Source organism: Podarcis raffonei, chromosome 17 (assembly GCF_027172205.1).
Source record: "Podarcis raffonei isolate rPodRaf1 chromosome 17, rPodRaf1.pri, whole genome shotgun sequence".
In the NCBI taxonomy this organism is placed as follows: domain Eukaryota; kingdom Metazoa; phylum Chordata; class Lepidosauria; order Squamata; family Lacertidae; genus Podarcis; species Podarcis raffonei.
In genome coordinates this window covers 25,904,966-25,920,939 of record NC_070618.1, presented here as the reverse complement: position 1 = coordinate 25,920,939, position 15,974 = coordinate 25,904,966, and the positions used below count along the sequence as shown (strand labels likewise).

General features: G+C 43.2%; 1 protein-coding gene across 9 annotated transcripts in view; it reads left to right on the top strand.

Moving 5' to 3' along the window:
* BNC2 (basonuclin 2) overlaps positions 1-15,974 on the top strand; it is a 401,737-nt gene that overhangs the window by 101,104 nt on the left and 284,659 nt on the right. For 3 of the 9 annotated variants that reach the window (XM_053371780.1, XM_053371782.1, XM_053371781.1), the window contains exons 1-2: positions 13,635-14,980; positions 15,713-15,913. The exons of 1 other annotated variant lie outside the window; for it this stretch is intronic. In XM_053371780.1, coding sequence (XP_053227755.1) covers positions 14,804-14,980; positions 15,713-15,913 — 378 coding nt within the window. In that variant the 5' untranslated portion in view covers positions 13,635-14,803. Of the gene's footprint in view, positions 1-13,633; positions 14,981-15,712; positions 15,914-15,974 lie in introns of those variants that run through there. 5 more of the 9 variants (XM_053371775.1, XM_053371777.1, XM_053371778.1 and 2 more) reach the window with 3 other exon arrangements.

The following is a 15,974-nucleotide window of genomic DNA, read 5'->3' as shown; positions in this document are numbered from 1 at the left end:
GGCACTCATAGAAGTGCCAGTTCTACAGATCGAAGCGATTGAGTGGGCATATATGGAGCAAGGTGATCTCATAGGTAAGAACAACCAGCGTAGATTTCTGAGCACAGGTGTTAAATACTAACAAGGCCTCACTCCTGTTAGCAATTGTGCTGCAGCATTCTGCACCAACTACAGCTTCTGAATCAAGCCCCACATCCGAGCGCGTTGCAGCACTCCAGTCTTGGAAGTAACCAACGCATGAGCTTCTATGGCCACAATTTCCTGCTCTGAAAATGGCCATTGTAGCTATCAAGCCAGTAGCTGTTGGCAAAAGGCACTTCTAGCCTCTGAGGGTACCTGAGCCTCCAGTGACAGAGCTGGGTCCCCAAACTGCAAACCTGCTCCTTCAGGGGGGAGGTACAACCCCCGTCCACAGTGGGCAATGGACCAATTTCTCGGACACAGGAACTATTCACCCACAGTGCCTCCGTCTTGCCAAGACTGAAGCTCAGCCTGTTTTTCCTCATCCATTTCACCACTGCGTCCAGGCAATGACCCAGGAACTGTACAGCCCCTCCTTATTTAGCTGTTATGCAGAACATGTAGATGTTATGATAACTGGGTGTTATCAGCAGACAGATGGAACCTCCCCCAAAACTCCTAGTGACTGCTCCCAGTGGTTTATATAGCTATTAAATAGCACTGGAGATAAGACAGGCTCTTGCAGCACCCCACAATTTCACTGCTGGGGGCCTGAAAATGTACATTAAAGTTTGTTTCGCATAATCTCCGTATTTAGAGGTGTAAGGAGCTCCACCTATGGCTTCTCTGTCCACATGTTCGGTCAATGTGAGGGAAGGTGTGAAACAGATTTGTGGCTCGCTACCAAGCAGAATTTTGAGTGCAAAGATGTCAAGGTCTACAAGAGCAAACATTCTCCACAGTTGTGGAGGGAAAAGCCTATGGTTCAAATTATCACTGAGGAGTGCTATACCAAAAAAATTAACAGGAAGAAAACCCTCAGTACATAAATTAAAATCTTCAGACTGAAGCTGAATGTAAGGCTCCTTCTTTAGAGCACATGGATATAAAGTGATGTACACGCCTATTTAGTATAATGGCATTATGTAGCTCTTAGGTGAAAAGGTTAGAGGCTCATCAAACATGACTTTCTACCATCAAGGTAGCACTTAGAAGCGAAACCACATGTATTTAGGGTTGCCACCTGTTCATAATTTTTGTATTTTAAGAATGCTTTCCATAATAAATAGGACATTGCCCATGATGAGTTTTTGTCTATTGGTATTTAAATTTGATTGACGTCAGTTATTTTTTAAGAATGAAATTCCAAGCAAAAATAAAACATTTAACATAAATGGCGAACTCCAGGGGGATGTGTTTACCTACTGCTTTCATTGAATTGAGCACTGTCATCTATTGCTATATTGGCACGCAAATTACGTGCTTTCCTATACTACATTCAATAACTAAAATAATTAACAACTTTGTTCATAGATTTCCTTGATCACAATAAGCGTTTCACTATTCTTTTTGATTTGCTGAACCGATTGCATGGCTCTATGGGTGATGAAATGGTGGCATTGGAATGTGACAACACAACATTAGGGCATGTTAACTTTATCCTTAACTTTAAATTTGTTTAAGGGTTAAGATCCAATAAGCTTTCTCTGCCCTCCACCTGAAATTCTGGGGAATACATTATGTGCAGGTCTGGGGAGAATGCTAAATATTTAGGATTATTCTGAAGAAAAGTTAAATGGCTGGATAGGTTTGTCACATAGTCATGCCATCAAACATCGGAGCCCTCTTCAAGTCATCAACTGAGAATGCTAGTAGACTGGAAAAGAAATGGCTGACACTATTTGAATCTTATTTAAAATTACCCTTGAAAAAAGCATTGTAAACAGCTGTGAGGCACTCCTTTCAAAGGTAGGACTCATTATAGATTTTAATTATTTTGAGATTGCTCCTCTTAACTTGGCATCTTAGGGTTGTGCAGTTATATTTCAAACAAATAGAAATAGATTGCGATTTCCCTACTCCTTTTAAAAAGTGTGAGGCTCTTGTTAATTACAAGCGTGTGCCCTGCAAGAAGACGCTTGCTGCACCGAGAAAGGCAAGGAACGATGCCCAGTGGATTGCCAGACAGTGTGCCAATGACTACTGGCTAAAGCTGCGTCAGAGTGCTCAACTTGCTACTGGCAGTGGCAGTTCTCCCAAAATGTACAAATGCATGAAGAAAGTACCTTTGGACTTTGGGCTGCATTACTGAAAACCTTGTCTGCGGAGATCATCACAGACTGCAGCAAGCAGATGAAGCAATGGGCAGAGCACTATCAAGAACTGTACTTGCAGGAAAACATGGTCTTCGACACGGCAAGAGTATTGTTAGCCCAGAAATGGAAGCAAGAAGAAATTCCGACGAAAGACGAATGGTAGATGAAAATAATGGATTATGCAGAATTGGACAAAATGACAGGAAGGATTCAAAACATGCGGGACCAGAGATTTACAGAAGATTGGAAGAAGTATATGAACAATTGGAAGAGCAATTGTAACCAACAAATTACGCTAGTAGGACTACAAGAAGTTTTGTGAGGAGGAATATATGAAGTGCTACAAAGTAGAGAAAGAACAGAGATACTGGTTATGAGTTTTAAATGTAACAGGGAAAATAAGAAATGTCTACTAAGAGATTAGATTGGAAAATTTTCAGACAGGACTGATGGAAGTAAAAAAAATGGAATAAGATGTAAAAATATGTTTAATTACTGCTGAAAATGGTATGTTAAAACACACACACACATACACACACAAATTATACACACACACACACACACACACACATACACACATGGTCTTCGACACAGCAGTTGACAGCATCCAGCCTGTCTTGGAAGAGCTGGGGTTCCCTCCTTCCCGCGAAAAGCTGAAGAATGCCATTGACTCTCACGAGACATGCATTACTCCAGCATTGTGACCCTCTGCAAGAACAAAGGTGACCAACCATGAGGATAATAACTACTGTGGAATACCTCTGCTGAGCACTGTGAGGAAAGCCTTCTCCCCTGTAGTTCTCAACAGATTACAGTCACTCGCTGACAGGGTCTATCCCTAGTCACAGTATGGTTTTAGAGCTCAGAGGTCGACAGTAGGCATGGTTTTCTTTTTCTGAATTTTTTTAAATTTGATTTTATAAGTGTCGAGTTATAAGAATACAAAATGCATATTCATAATTAAAATTAGGGGTTGCTGGAAAGATTTAAAACAGGGATGCAGAAAAAGGAGGTATGGGGAAGTCGCTGAAAGAAGGCTTAAGGAAAAGAACGTTAAGAAATTATACGTGTTTATATGTTTGTTTGTTTATGTATTGTTTTGTATTGTCTTTTAATATGTGTTGGAAAATTAATAAAAATTTATTAAAAAACAAAAACAAAATGCATATTCATATTTAGAGATTTTTCAAAATCTCTGGGCTTCCCACCTTCCCCTCCGTGGGTCCTATTATAAACCTTTTCAACTGCATATTATTTCATCATACAAATTTTATGTCTCTCCATTTTGTCCATAATATCTTCTACATTACAAGTGTTCTTGCCATCCTGCTAATGTTTTCATCTGCTTACAGCAGTCTCTTAAGTAAATTATAAATTTTTCCCATTCTTTATTGAAGTTTTTGTCTTCTTGGTTCCTGAGCCTTCCAGTCAGTTTTGCCATTTCGACATAGTCCAACAGCTTAATTTGCCATTCTTCTCTGGTAGGGACTTTGTCTTCTCTCTATCTCTGGGCTAGTAACATCTGTGTGGCTGTCGCTGCGTACATGAAATGTCTTTTTTCCTCCTTTGGGATCTAATTCCTAATAGAAAAGCTTCTGTTTTTTTAAAAAAATAAGCATTATTTTAAACATTTTTTTCCAATTCATTATACATCATTTCCCAGAATGCTTTTATTACCTTACACGCCCATCACATATGGTAAAAGCTACCTTCTTTTTCTTTATCAGCCTGCATGATTTTCTCACTATTCTAGCTGCAGGAGATCTGATGAAGGCCTTTGACCTTGTCAGCCCAAAATGACTCTGCACACTGCTCAGCAAGATAGGATTGCCCACCTAAGCTCCGCAATATGATTGTGTCCTTCCATGAGAACATGCGCAGCACTGGCCAATATGACTTCTCATCCTCAGACTCCTTCCCCATAAAGAGCCGTCCGTGTGAAACAAGACTGTGTTTTCGCCCCAACTCTCTTTGGCATATGCCTCAAGTTCTACTGAAGACAGTGTGTTGTTTCATTCAAGGGAGCATGGCGGGGGGGGGGTGTCTGTTGAACCTCACACAACTCCATGCCAAGACAAAAGTATGGAGGGTTCTAACCCGCAACACTTTGTTTGCAGGTGAGCCATCTGTTAAGGCCACTCATGCCATCTGAGGTCCAAGGGCCTTCTGGTGGTTGCGAGAAGCAAAGCTACAGGGAACCAGGCAGAAGGCCTTCTCGGTAGTGGTGCCTGCCCTGTGGAACGCCCTCCCATCAGATGTCAAAGAGATAAACAACTACCTGACATTTAGAAGACATCTGAAGGCAGCCCTGTTCAGGGAAGTTTTTAATGTGTGACATTTTAATGTATTTTTAATCTTTGTTGGAAGCCACCCAGAGTGGCTGGGGAGACCCAGCCAGATGGGTGGGGTACAAATAAATAATAATAGTAATAATAATAATAATTTATTTCTGCCCCCCTAGCCCCACACTTGATTCAGGCAAGACAGGTATTGTTGGTTAGCAGGATAGGTGGCATAGATTTATGGGTGTATAGTGCATACTAGATGTGATTTACTCCCCTTGAAAGATCAGGATAGGGCTGTTCCTAGACCTGCCTCTGCTCTTGGATATTTAAGTGGCAATGATGGCCAGGAGCACTTTTGTACAGCTTTGTTTGCCTGCTGTGCCCTTTCTTGAGGAAGGCAAATGTTTCCCTTGTCACTGATGTTCATGGGCACCCCGTGAGCTTCATAACTGCGAACAGTTGAAAGGTGTTTTTGGTTTTTTTAAGGAAGTGTTAGGGGGCAAAGTGTGCACAGGGCAAAGAAAACAGGTTTTGGAAGGGTGTGCTTTTTTAGTGGAGAAGTGGCTGTTCCAAATATCTGCAACCCTGTGGCAGATGGGCATGAAGTGCCTGGGGTGGGAGTTTAGAATAAAAAAGCAGCCAGTAGGGAAAGAGTTAAGCTTGTGAGCATGCACTCAGGGCATGCAGCCACCAGAGTTTTATGACATTTACAAGTACTGTAATTTGTTCCTTGTCAGGGGTGGGCAGAATGCAAGGTGGGATCTACTGGGTTATTCACAGTAGACCAGAAAGGGTTTCTGACTCTTTAATTCTTTAGCAGCAAAAGCAGCAGTAGCAGCAGCAACAACAACAAAGTCTTTTTACAGTGGTACGCTTCAGGTTACAGATGCTTCAGGTTACAGAGTCCGCTAACCCAGAAATAGTACCTTGGGTTAAGAACTTTGCTTCAGGATGAGAACAGAAATCGCATTGCGGCAGCGCAGCAGCAGTGGGAGGCCCATCTCAGGTTAAGAACAGTTTCAGGTTAAGAACGGACCTCCGGAATGAATTAAGTACGTAACCAGAGGTACCACTGTATTTCTTCTTTCAATTGGACACTGTAGTTACACTTTTAAGTACAAATCTATATCAGAATAAGTCATTCCTGGTGCATGCATGCAGTGGCGGAGCAAGCCGATTGGGCACCCAGGGGCGGGGCACGCTCTGTGGGGTGTGAGTCTGCCTGCCTGCCTTCCTCCTCCTACTCAGCTGCCCTACAGCTGAGGGGAAGGCAGTGGGTGGACCGTTTGGGGCAGCACAGAGCCGGCAGGTGCCCAAGCCACCACGTCACTCCCAGGAGGGACGCATAGCTTGGGCGCGCTGCAGGCCCTGCAGTGAGTGCCGCCCGCCATTTTGTCACCCCCCTCAGTTGTGACACCCAGCGTGCCCCACCCCCATCGTACCCCCCTTTCTCTGCCCCTGCATGCATGGCTTATGGGGTGAGGTAGATAATTCATTCTGTCCCTAGGCCACTCCTTTGTGTCTGATTCCACACCTCCTTGCCACTATTTTGCACCTTGCTGTGCTTAGTAGATTCAGGGTACTTAGTGCAAAAGAAAATTCCCAAAGTGTAGACCCCACAAGCCTGAAATTCTCCTGAGCCTGCTTCATAGATCTGGCAGAGATGGGAACATGCTCAGTCTCTTAACCACTGTTGTGTGTTCTTTCCCCCAGCTTATCATTACTCATTTCCTTTTCAGAACTCGCCATGATAGGCCTGAACATATTGGGCACAGTGAGATGCAAAGCAGAGTTTGAATGAAACCAGAATTAGGAAATAAATCAGGAATGTTTTTCCAGAGTCCTCCATATGAAGGCTGTAATAGTTCCATATTCCCTTGTTCATTTATTAAAACACAAAAGATTTTAAAACCTATGGATGAAATGTTTGGGAATACTTAGTATTTGAATATAAGGTATTCAAACATGTGTAATTATTGGAAATAACTTTTGTTATAGATGCTTTTTTATATAGAGAAATTATGAGTCAGTATCTTCCAACTTACTAAAACCCAAGTCGAAGAAATATTTTATAAGTATCACAGAAAGGAAGCAAGCTGCCAGGGTTATAGGGTTGTTGTTTTTTTGTTTGGTAATATGTGGAAAGTTAGCAGCATTATCTGTTTGGTGTATGGTTTCCTGTATGGATTTTTCTCCCTTTTTCCCCCACTTAAGACATCTGTTAGCATTTCATAGTCTAACAGATGTCGCAGAGCGATTCCTTTACTTACATTCTTGGGGGAAGAAAGTGCTGTTTGCTCTATTGAAATGCCACCTCTGAACTATTGTCACCGTGCCAGCTTTGTGTAATTTTCAAATATTATTTCCCTTGCCTTGGTAAGGGCTCACAGTACCTATCTTAGAGCCCATAAACACATGTGGCTGTTAGTGAGATTTGTGCCTGGGGAAAGGCAGAAACAGAACAAGGGTTTTTAAGTCTAGCTGTGATGCTTTGTAATCTTAACAGAAACAGCATCTGATGGTTCTGGGCTAGCCTAGGTCCATCTCACCATTAAGTTGGGATTTTATCCTTTGAAGGGACAAGCCTGCTTGAAATATGGGCAGTGAAAAGAAGAGTACTGCGCTGGCAGAAATCTGTCCCCACCAACAGTCTAGCTGCAGCATTTTACACCATCTTGATTTTCCAGGCCCAGAAGTTGCCCAACACAGAGTGCATTGCAACTGTGGAGTCTTGAGGTCATCCGTGCAGGGAATCACTGTGGCCCGATAGGGTTGCCATAGCTCCTCTTGTTCCAGGACACGTCCTCTTTTTCATGGGTAGAGTTGTCATTAACGATCCAAAGTAGAAGGCGGCAAATGTGTCGTCTTCTTTTTTTCCTTTTTTTCTTTTTAGAATATGGCAACCCTACCATGCTATCTTTGTTGGAGAGTGGCTGTAACTGGTGTGCAAGGCATAGTTGGTGTACCAGCTATAGGTAGTAGAAAGCCTCAGTGGCTAGGGTTGCCATTGGAGCCTCCAGTGACCAAAATAAATAAATAAATGGCTCAATCACAGAAGGAACAGGTTCATAGTTTGGGCAATCTTCTGGATCCAAACTCCCATCTGGACACATCATTCCCAACACCCCAATATATTAAGGGCTGGCAGCGGCTCTGAGGCGAAATGGAATAACCATGCCCAAGCTAGGCCTTGATGAATCATAGAATCTTAGAATTGTAGAGTTGGAAGGCCCCACGAGGGTCATCTAGTCCAGCCCCCTGCCATGCTCAAACCCATGACCCTGAGATTAAAAGTCTCATGCTCTTCCAACTGAGCTATCATGCTTGAACTCTTTGTAAAAGCTCATGCTTTTAGCCCACTCTTCATCACAAGAGATCCCGGGGTGGGATGCACTACAGTGGTACCTCGGGTTAAGTACTTAATTCGTTCCGGAGGTCCGTTCTTAACCTGAAACTGTTCTTAACCTGAAGCACCACTTTAGCTAATGGGGCCTCCCGCTGCCGCCGCGCCGCCAGAGCACGATTTCTGTTCTCATCCTGAAGCAAAGTTCTTAACCCGAGGTAATATTTCTGGGTTAGCGGAGTCTGTAACCTGAAGCGTATACCCCACTGTAGCCCAATTTGCAAATAACATCCACCGGTACGATACTATAAAAAAAAGAGAGCAGATAAACATAGAACTGAAGAAACCTAAACTATTCTTTCCTGCTGCCTGCTATGAACAGCATCCTGCAAATGCCAGAGAATGGATAAAAAATCTTTACATGTCCATATCAACCAGAATCAAAAGAATAGTATTCTCCGCATTTGCTAAAATGCGTCTTTCTCTTTTGCTGAACCGGTTCCAGGCATACACTTAAGACACCCTCTAAAAAGTTATCTAAGTTTGGCTATCTGGACACAAGGAAGGGCTGATTGTCATGCGGTGTGAAGGACGTATTTTGTTGTTTTGGCAAGAACAGGGACAGTTTTGTCCTCACAGGCCATTAGATGAATACCAAAGCGTGTCACATGAAAAACTACTGATCTTTAACCCAGCAATCTATTTAACCAAGCCTAGAAAATGAATAGTGAATAAGGGAAGAGCAAAGGCCAGTTTACTGTCATTACAGATTACAGAATCTGTTAACAGCTGCAGCAAACTGAACTCTGGGAATTACAGGTACTGTACAGTAAGTCAATGGAGCGAACGGAATACTTAACAAACACATATAGCTAGAAAGACATATACTGGACTATATGCGTGCCCTATATCATCCAAATATATTTTCCACTAGCAAATGGAAGTGGTTTTAGTGCATGGCTATGTTACTGGGTGCTGCTAAAAATCTGACATTTGTCGCTTAGTCATTGTGAGAGATTAATAATAATATTATTATTATTAATAATAATTTTATTATGTGTACCCTGCCCACCTGACTATGGGTTGCCCCCAGTCTACTGTTCAGTACTCTGGGAGTTGTCTTGTGGTGTATGAAACAGGTGAGAGCTCCCCTCAAAGGTTTTTGAGTAAGATGCTACAAATATGGCATGCAACTCTGTTTCTCTATTCCATGCACTGAAGGGGGTTGGACTAGATGGCCTCTGGGGTCCCTTCCAACTCTACAATTCCATGATTCTATTCCATCTGAATCAGGAAAGGTGGGTCAGGCATTAGACCGTTGCATGGAGGTGGTGATGGACTGGATGTGGGGCCAATAAATAGGAGCAGAATACTGGAAAGACAGAGGTGTTATGTGTCTGAGTTCTTGAGTTTGGGAGGTGGGAAAATGTCATGTCCTCAGCTGAGTTGCACTCCCCTAGAAGGAACAGATCTCTAGCTTTGGGGTGAGGGGCTCCTGGATTCAGCCTTGCCAATGGAGGCACAGGTGTCTCTGTAGCTAGGAATGCATTTTTCCAGCTTTGGCTGGTTTGCCAGTTATGGCCCCTTTTGTACAGAGATAACGTGGTGCTGGAGGAGACTCTTGAGAGTCCCATGGACTGCAAGAAGATCAAACTTATCCATTCTGAAGGAAATCAGCCCTGAGTGCTCACTGGAAGGACAGATCCTGAAGCTGAGGCTCCAATACTTTGGCCACCCCAGGAGAAGAGAAGACTCCCTGGAAAAAACCCTGATGTTGGGAAAGATGGAGGGCACAAGGAGAAGGGGACGACAGAGGATGAGATGGTTGGACAGTGTTCTCAAAGCTACCAACTTGAGTTGGACCAAACTGTGGGAGGCAGTGGAAGACAGGAGTGCCTGGAGTGCTCTGGTCCATGGGGTCACAAAGAGTCGGACACGACTAAATGACCAACCAACAACAACAACATGGGCTTGGTACTCCCTGCTCTGGTTACTTTCAGAAGGGTTTATATAGCAATGTGCTCTATGCAGTGCTGCCCTTAAAGGTGAGATTGAAACTTTTAACTGCTCCAAAATGCAAGATGACTGGCTGTGGTCAGAGGAGGGCTTTGGTGCCACCAAAACAGTGCTGTAGTACGGAGCGTGAGAAGCGGTGGTAGGGCACCGAATTTTAGTGTCACACAAGACACTGCCGGAATCTGAGAGTGCAAAGCCCACCGCTGCTGGGGTTTTCCTTCAGAACTCAAATAATCTCTGTTTTGAAGCAGCTGCACTGGTTGGCAGTTCATTTCAGGGCCCCCATTCAAGTGCTGGCGGCTGCATTTCATCCCCATCCCCCTCAGGCTCACTCCGCACTCTCTCCCTCACCTGCCCACCTCCCTGCATGGAGGAATGGAAGTGTGGGCTCCCCAGCCCCATTCTCATTACCATCTCGCTTGTTCCCAAAGAGAAGGCCCTGCAAAACAGGGCTGCTGTGCCCAATTGCAATTTGCGGGTTCCAGATCGGATGCCACCCTCACCTACTAACTCTTGGGGTCCCCTCCCACTCCCTGCCCATCAATCACAGCCTTTTGTTTCTCCCCCCTCGTCCTGCTCTTTCTAGGCATGCCCACAATGGTCTTCAGGCAGGTACAGGGGTACCTAGGTTTAAGAACAGTCCGGTTTAAGAACAATTTGGTTTACAAACTCCGCAAAACCGGAAGTAGTGTCCCAGTTTGCGAACTTTACCTTGGTCTAAGAATGGAATCCGAATGGTGAAAGGGCACTGGCGGCAGGAGGCCTCATTAGGGGAAGCGTGCCTCAGTTTAAGAATGGTTTCAGTTTAAGAACAGACTTCCAGAATGGATTAAGTTCATAAACCAAGGTACCACTGTACTGACACCTTTCTTCCTAGGAAAAAAAGCACTGAGGGTAGGTAATAAAATTATTTAGATTTTTGTGTTTCGCACTTCAACAGATTTTTTTTTTTGCCTGCTGCACAAAAAATTGTGAGCCTGCTACATTTTTGGTTTCCCATCTCTTATGTAAAGGCCCTTAAACTTTGTCCATGAGTGTGTGAGACAAAGGCTTGGTTTAGTAATGTTCAGAATGTTAACATGCCAAATGGAAAAACACAGGGTCTCGCTGAAGTATCATTCCCCAATCAAACTGCTGCTCAGGATACTTCTCCGTGTTTAGTTAATACAGGCATTCATTGTGATCTCCTAGATGTTAGGAAAACAAATATTGTAAGGATCAGTAACATTCTAAAATGATCAGTTGTGGGAATTCATGCTTCTAGGAAAACAGCATTCTGTCTTATGCTGCTGGCTGTATTGCATGGTCTCCCCACAGTCTTGTTAGTGCATCCTAACTGAAATGAACCCCCCCTAAACTAATTGGATCTCATTGAATGTACATGTACAGTACAGTTATATGCATGTAAGATACAAAAAAATCTGCAATTATTTTCCTGATTAATAGCTGAAGTATAGGACAAAACCTCCATATACTTTTAAATCCTTTTAAACAAATGCTTTACTGAATTTTAAAAGTAGTTACATGTTACACATATTGACATCCAGGAACTGACAAAATGGAGACAAAAACGAACTAATATTTGAGCAGATGTAATATTTTAAATATTGTAAAAAGGATCATATTTAAAGATATGTATCAAAGAATTGTGACAATGAATGGAAGTTTCTTGGGGGTGGGGGGAAAGAACACCATTGTGCCACATAAGACTTTAATCCAGAGCTTTCCAAACTTTTCATGTTGATGACACACTTTCTAGACATGCATCATTTCACGACACTGCAATTCAGTTTTAACTAGCAAACCGGAGGTTAAACTTACCCCTTATAAGAGCGCTTGCGTGACACACCCACACACATCAGCTGGCACACTAATGTGTCTCGACACACAGTTTGGAAAGCTCTGAAGTAATCTTATCCAGAGGTCTTTTCATTGAGCATCAGCACTGTTATACAATCGAAAAATGTGGTATTACAAACAAACAGTATGGACAGTGCTTTTATTATGCTTTACTGAAAATGGTAAAACACTTAATACAAAGAGCTAGTCTTTAAGTCTTTCAGAAAGCTAAGTGGAAATCTGTTAAAGTATAACATGGCCCATAGCATTTCACTCAAAATCTTGTGACACTAAATGCATTGTCCGTGCTGTTAGTTCGTAGCATTTTGTGATTACTGGAGGTATGGGGGGGGGGACTGTTGTCTGGTGAGTTAATACACAGTTACCTAGGTTTGTTGAGACAGTCTCTTGGGGGTGGGGGGATTCACTCTGCTTGCACCAAGGGAAGTGGGATAATTAATTTCAAAGGGAAATATTAGCATCAGGGATTGGACTTTGAGAATATTATTTGAAAACAACCTAATGTGTCAGTTTTTGCAAGATTAAAGGCCACTCAAATGTTACAAATTCCTATACAGAAAGGATTTCCATAGATGAATTAGCAGGCAACCTATGTATGAATCATTACATGCATGTATTTTGTTGCATTTACACACACTTAGGGGACACAGGACACCCCGTCCATATGTAGTGAAATCTATCCTTGTGTGTTCTCACATCTGAACACCCACATGTGGGTTCCATATGAAATGCTGTTTGTGTTGGAATTTGCGAACATTTGAAATATACCTAAGGCAAGGTGCCATAATGTTGTGCAGCCTGGGCTCGCATGTTTTTACTTGGAAGTAAGAGTTCTGTGGAGCTTCGTGGAGCTCCCTTCCTCAAAAGTGGGTTTGGGTGCAGTTTTTTGTGTTAGCACTGCAGGGGGTTGCAGTTACCCCTTAAGTGCTTTGTAGCCTGCGTATTGTTCTGGAAAGACATCTGGTAGGTGCTCCTTCTATTAGGAACTATTTACGGCTTTAATAGGAATGTACTTAGTGGTACGGAAGGTTGCAATGTTTTATTCCGTCGGTTTCCTCCATATTGTATTAGCAGTCATTTTCCCCACCCTCCCCTTGCCGTTGCATGCCATAATGTGGCCACTACATGATAGGCTTATTGGATGCCATGTTCTACAGCTGTTGAGGTTCTCCCGCCCCTCCATCTTTGTTAGGTAGAATTTTAGGCTGCTGCCCGCGAAGACCAGATTTGGATGTATTAGCTAGTCAGCCTAATAACCCTGTACAGACTGTATCGATTTTCTAGGAGAGAGTTTATGAACTAAATAAACTTGGAGTTGGTGTCTTAATAAACTGCTTCTCTCAGACTGTCACATTTAGTTACAGAGCTGCGCAGTTTGGTTGGTGCGGGGGTTTGGGGGGGGGGAGAGAAGGCTAATTCTGTTACAGATTGTTCACAGCAGGGTCTCCAAATTAGCCCTTTGTTTTGTAATGCCACCTTGCTTGGGCTCGCTTTGAGCACATTTCTCAGTTTTACCCTAATGAGTTGCAACACTGATAATGTGGCTGATGATCTTTCATTGATTTCACTATCACTTGCTTGTCTGGTAATTGATCCGTTGCTGAGCCTCTAGTTAATTATATCGGCTTTGACATGGCCCAGTCCACGGGGAATTTCAAGTCTTGCAGAATAACAGTTTTAATAAAAGAGTCTATTACTGCAGGTGCTTGCTGCTGCATGCCACTTGGTTTTTGTGTGCGTGGGCTTTTTCCTCCCTCCCCCTTTCTCTCCCTGGGAGTGGAGAGGACTGCAGGACAGGAGTAAGGGGGGGGGGGAGAGGAAAGGGAGAGGTGGGGAGACAGCGCACAAGAGATGCAGAGAGGAGGAAACTGGCTACTGACATTCTCCTTAAGCCTCCCACAAATAACAGCCATTAGTGGGAAGGTCAGGAGCTGAGCAGGCAGCTTGACTAAGGCACTGAGTACCACTTCAGAAAGCAAGAGGCTAGCAAATTTTAGAGGGAGTTTAAGTGGGTAATAGCTGGCTCTAAAGGTACAGCCACTGTTGGCACAATTGACTCATAGGGGCTGTTTTCTCCCCCCTCCTTCTTCATCCTCCTCCCCTCCTCGTTCCATGCAACAAGAATATTTTTATTGACCACAGGTGGACTTAATATATTTTAAGGCAACAGTTCTTTGGGCTCTTGTTTTTGTTTCTCAGATATTGAATTTGCAGCTTTTGAGACTGGTTTTTGTGTGTGTGCGTGTGCTTAATGGTGGTGAACTGGAGGGAAGTTTAACAGAAAAGCTTTCAGGAGATGCCAGGATCTAAAGGGGAAGACACATTTGTGTCAACATAGCGTTTGCTTTCTCATCTTTCCTCATTGCACACTAATGACACACGGCTGCCACTGAAGCTTTCTTGTGATTCTTTTGTTGTTTTGTGAGAGAGTGAGGTTTATTGTTGTTCTCCAGTTAAGGGAGAGCTTGCGAGAGTGGTACATTTGTCCTCTCAATTTGTAGATTTTATTAGAAGATGAATGTTCCTTACACATTAAGTTGAGAAAAACTGGACTCTTCTTCCCCATTTCTTTTAACCTGACTTGGTGGTGGTGGTGGTTGTTTTTTTATGAGAGGGCATGAATTTTGTTTTACATTTTTGAAGTTGCAGTGTTTATGTAATCCGTGTAGGTGTTCTTTCCCTCTCGCTCCTCCCTCTGGTTTTTCCTCATAGGAGGCCAAAGTACGTAACAGTACTGGGAAAATGCAAAGTGCATTGTTCTAAATAGAGCTTGGTTTTTAAAAAGTAGTTGGTGGCAGTGGCGTTCGGTTTTTCATTGTATCTAGCCTGTGTTAACAATCTTTATGCTGGTGGCAATCCTAAAAGGAAATGCTGTGGTTTGTTTTGTTTTTCTGGATAGAGTTGCCTTTTTATTTCGTTCATTTCACCCACTCCCTTTTGTGATCTGAAAGGTTATTGTATATTCCTCATCCAAGAACTTTACGTTTTTTAAAAATAAATAAATAAATCAACTTTTGATCTTTATGGAAAAGAGAGAAGACACTTCTCTTTCCCCCGACTTCTGCTCCTTGAGGCATTTTAGGCAATTAACAGGGGAAAACAAAGATGTGAGAGATGAAACATGCATGCAGTTCTTTCCTAGTTTTCTTTTTAAAAGAAGTTGGAGATCGTCTTATTTCATCCCACCCCCTTCTTTTTTGGTAAGAGCTTTTTTTTATTGTTTATAAAAAAAAATGGGGGGCTGGGGCTGTTGCAAAAGTGGCCACATAAAGAACTAGCTATATTTTAAAAGCAGCCAGGCCAACTTCTGCTGCGTGGTGGTTCTGCATGCTATTGTCTAAATAAGTGAGCAATTGGTTGTCCCTCTGCTCTCTTGCCTTCCCTTCTCCTGTTAGGAGGTTTACAGTCTGCGTTTAATAGGCAAGTGTCAGCAATTACATGCTGTTCTTGACAGCATTGTTGAAGGAAAACAGGGGAAAGGGCCACAGCTTGTTCTTCTGAATTCACTCTGATCAGCATACTACTTAGAGTGTGTGTGCATGTGTATGCTAAGGCTGCGAGGGGGCTATTGCAGTAATGTCATTTCGTGCCTGACAGTGGAACGGTGCAGTTGACTCTCTCTCTTGCTCTGCTATCCAATGACATCCAGTGGCTAAAGAGTATGAGGCTGATGGTTGGGTTTCCTCAGTGCTGCTTGCACACCTGACAGGCAGCTGTTAAACCCAAGCAAAGGCGAGCTTGGGGAGTCACAGTGTATGCATAAATGATAGGGGTATCTGTGCAGAAGGTGCGAAAGAAGCTCTGGCCCCCCTCCCCAAAGCTCTCCCCCCCTGCTTCCCAAATGGAAGGCACAGTGCAGCTAGCTTAACTACACTACACTCCTGCTACTGACTGCCAAGAGGCTCAAAAAAAAATCCACCTTCACTTTTCAGTCAGAAGAGGCAGAAGTGGATGTGAGAGACAGAGACACTCAGAAAGACACAGAACGAAAGAGGGCAAGAGACTTGACTTTGAGAGACTCCTGTGCTGACAACTCCATGCAGTTCGGAACAAGGACAGCAACGGCCGAATCTGGTTTCATGGGGACATGGCAGAACGCTGACACTAACCTCTTGTTCAGAATGTCCCAGCAGGTACGTTACTTTTTTTCTTTTTCTTACTTTTAATGTCTCACACACTTTGAAGTGAATGTCT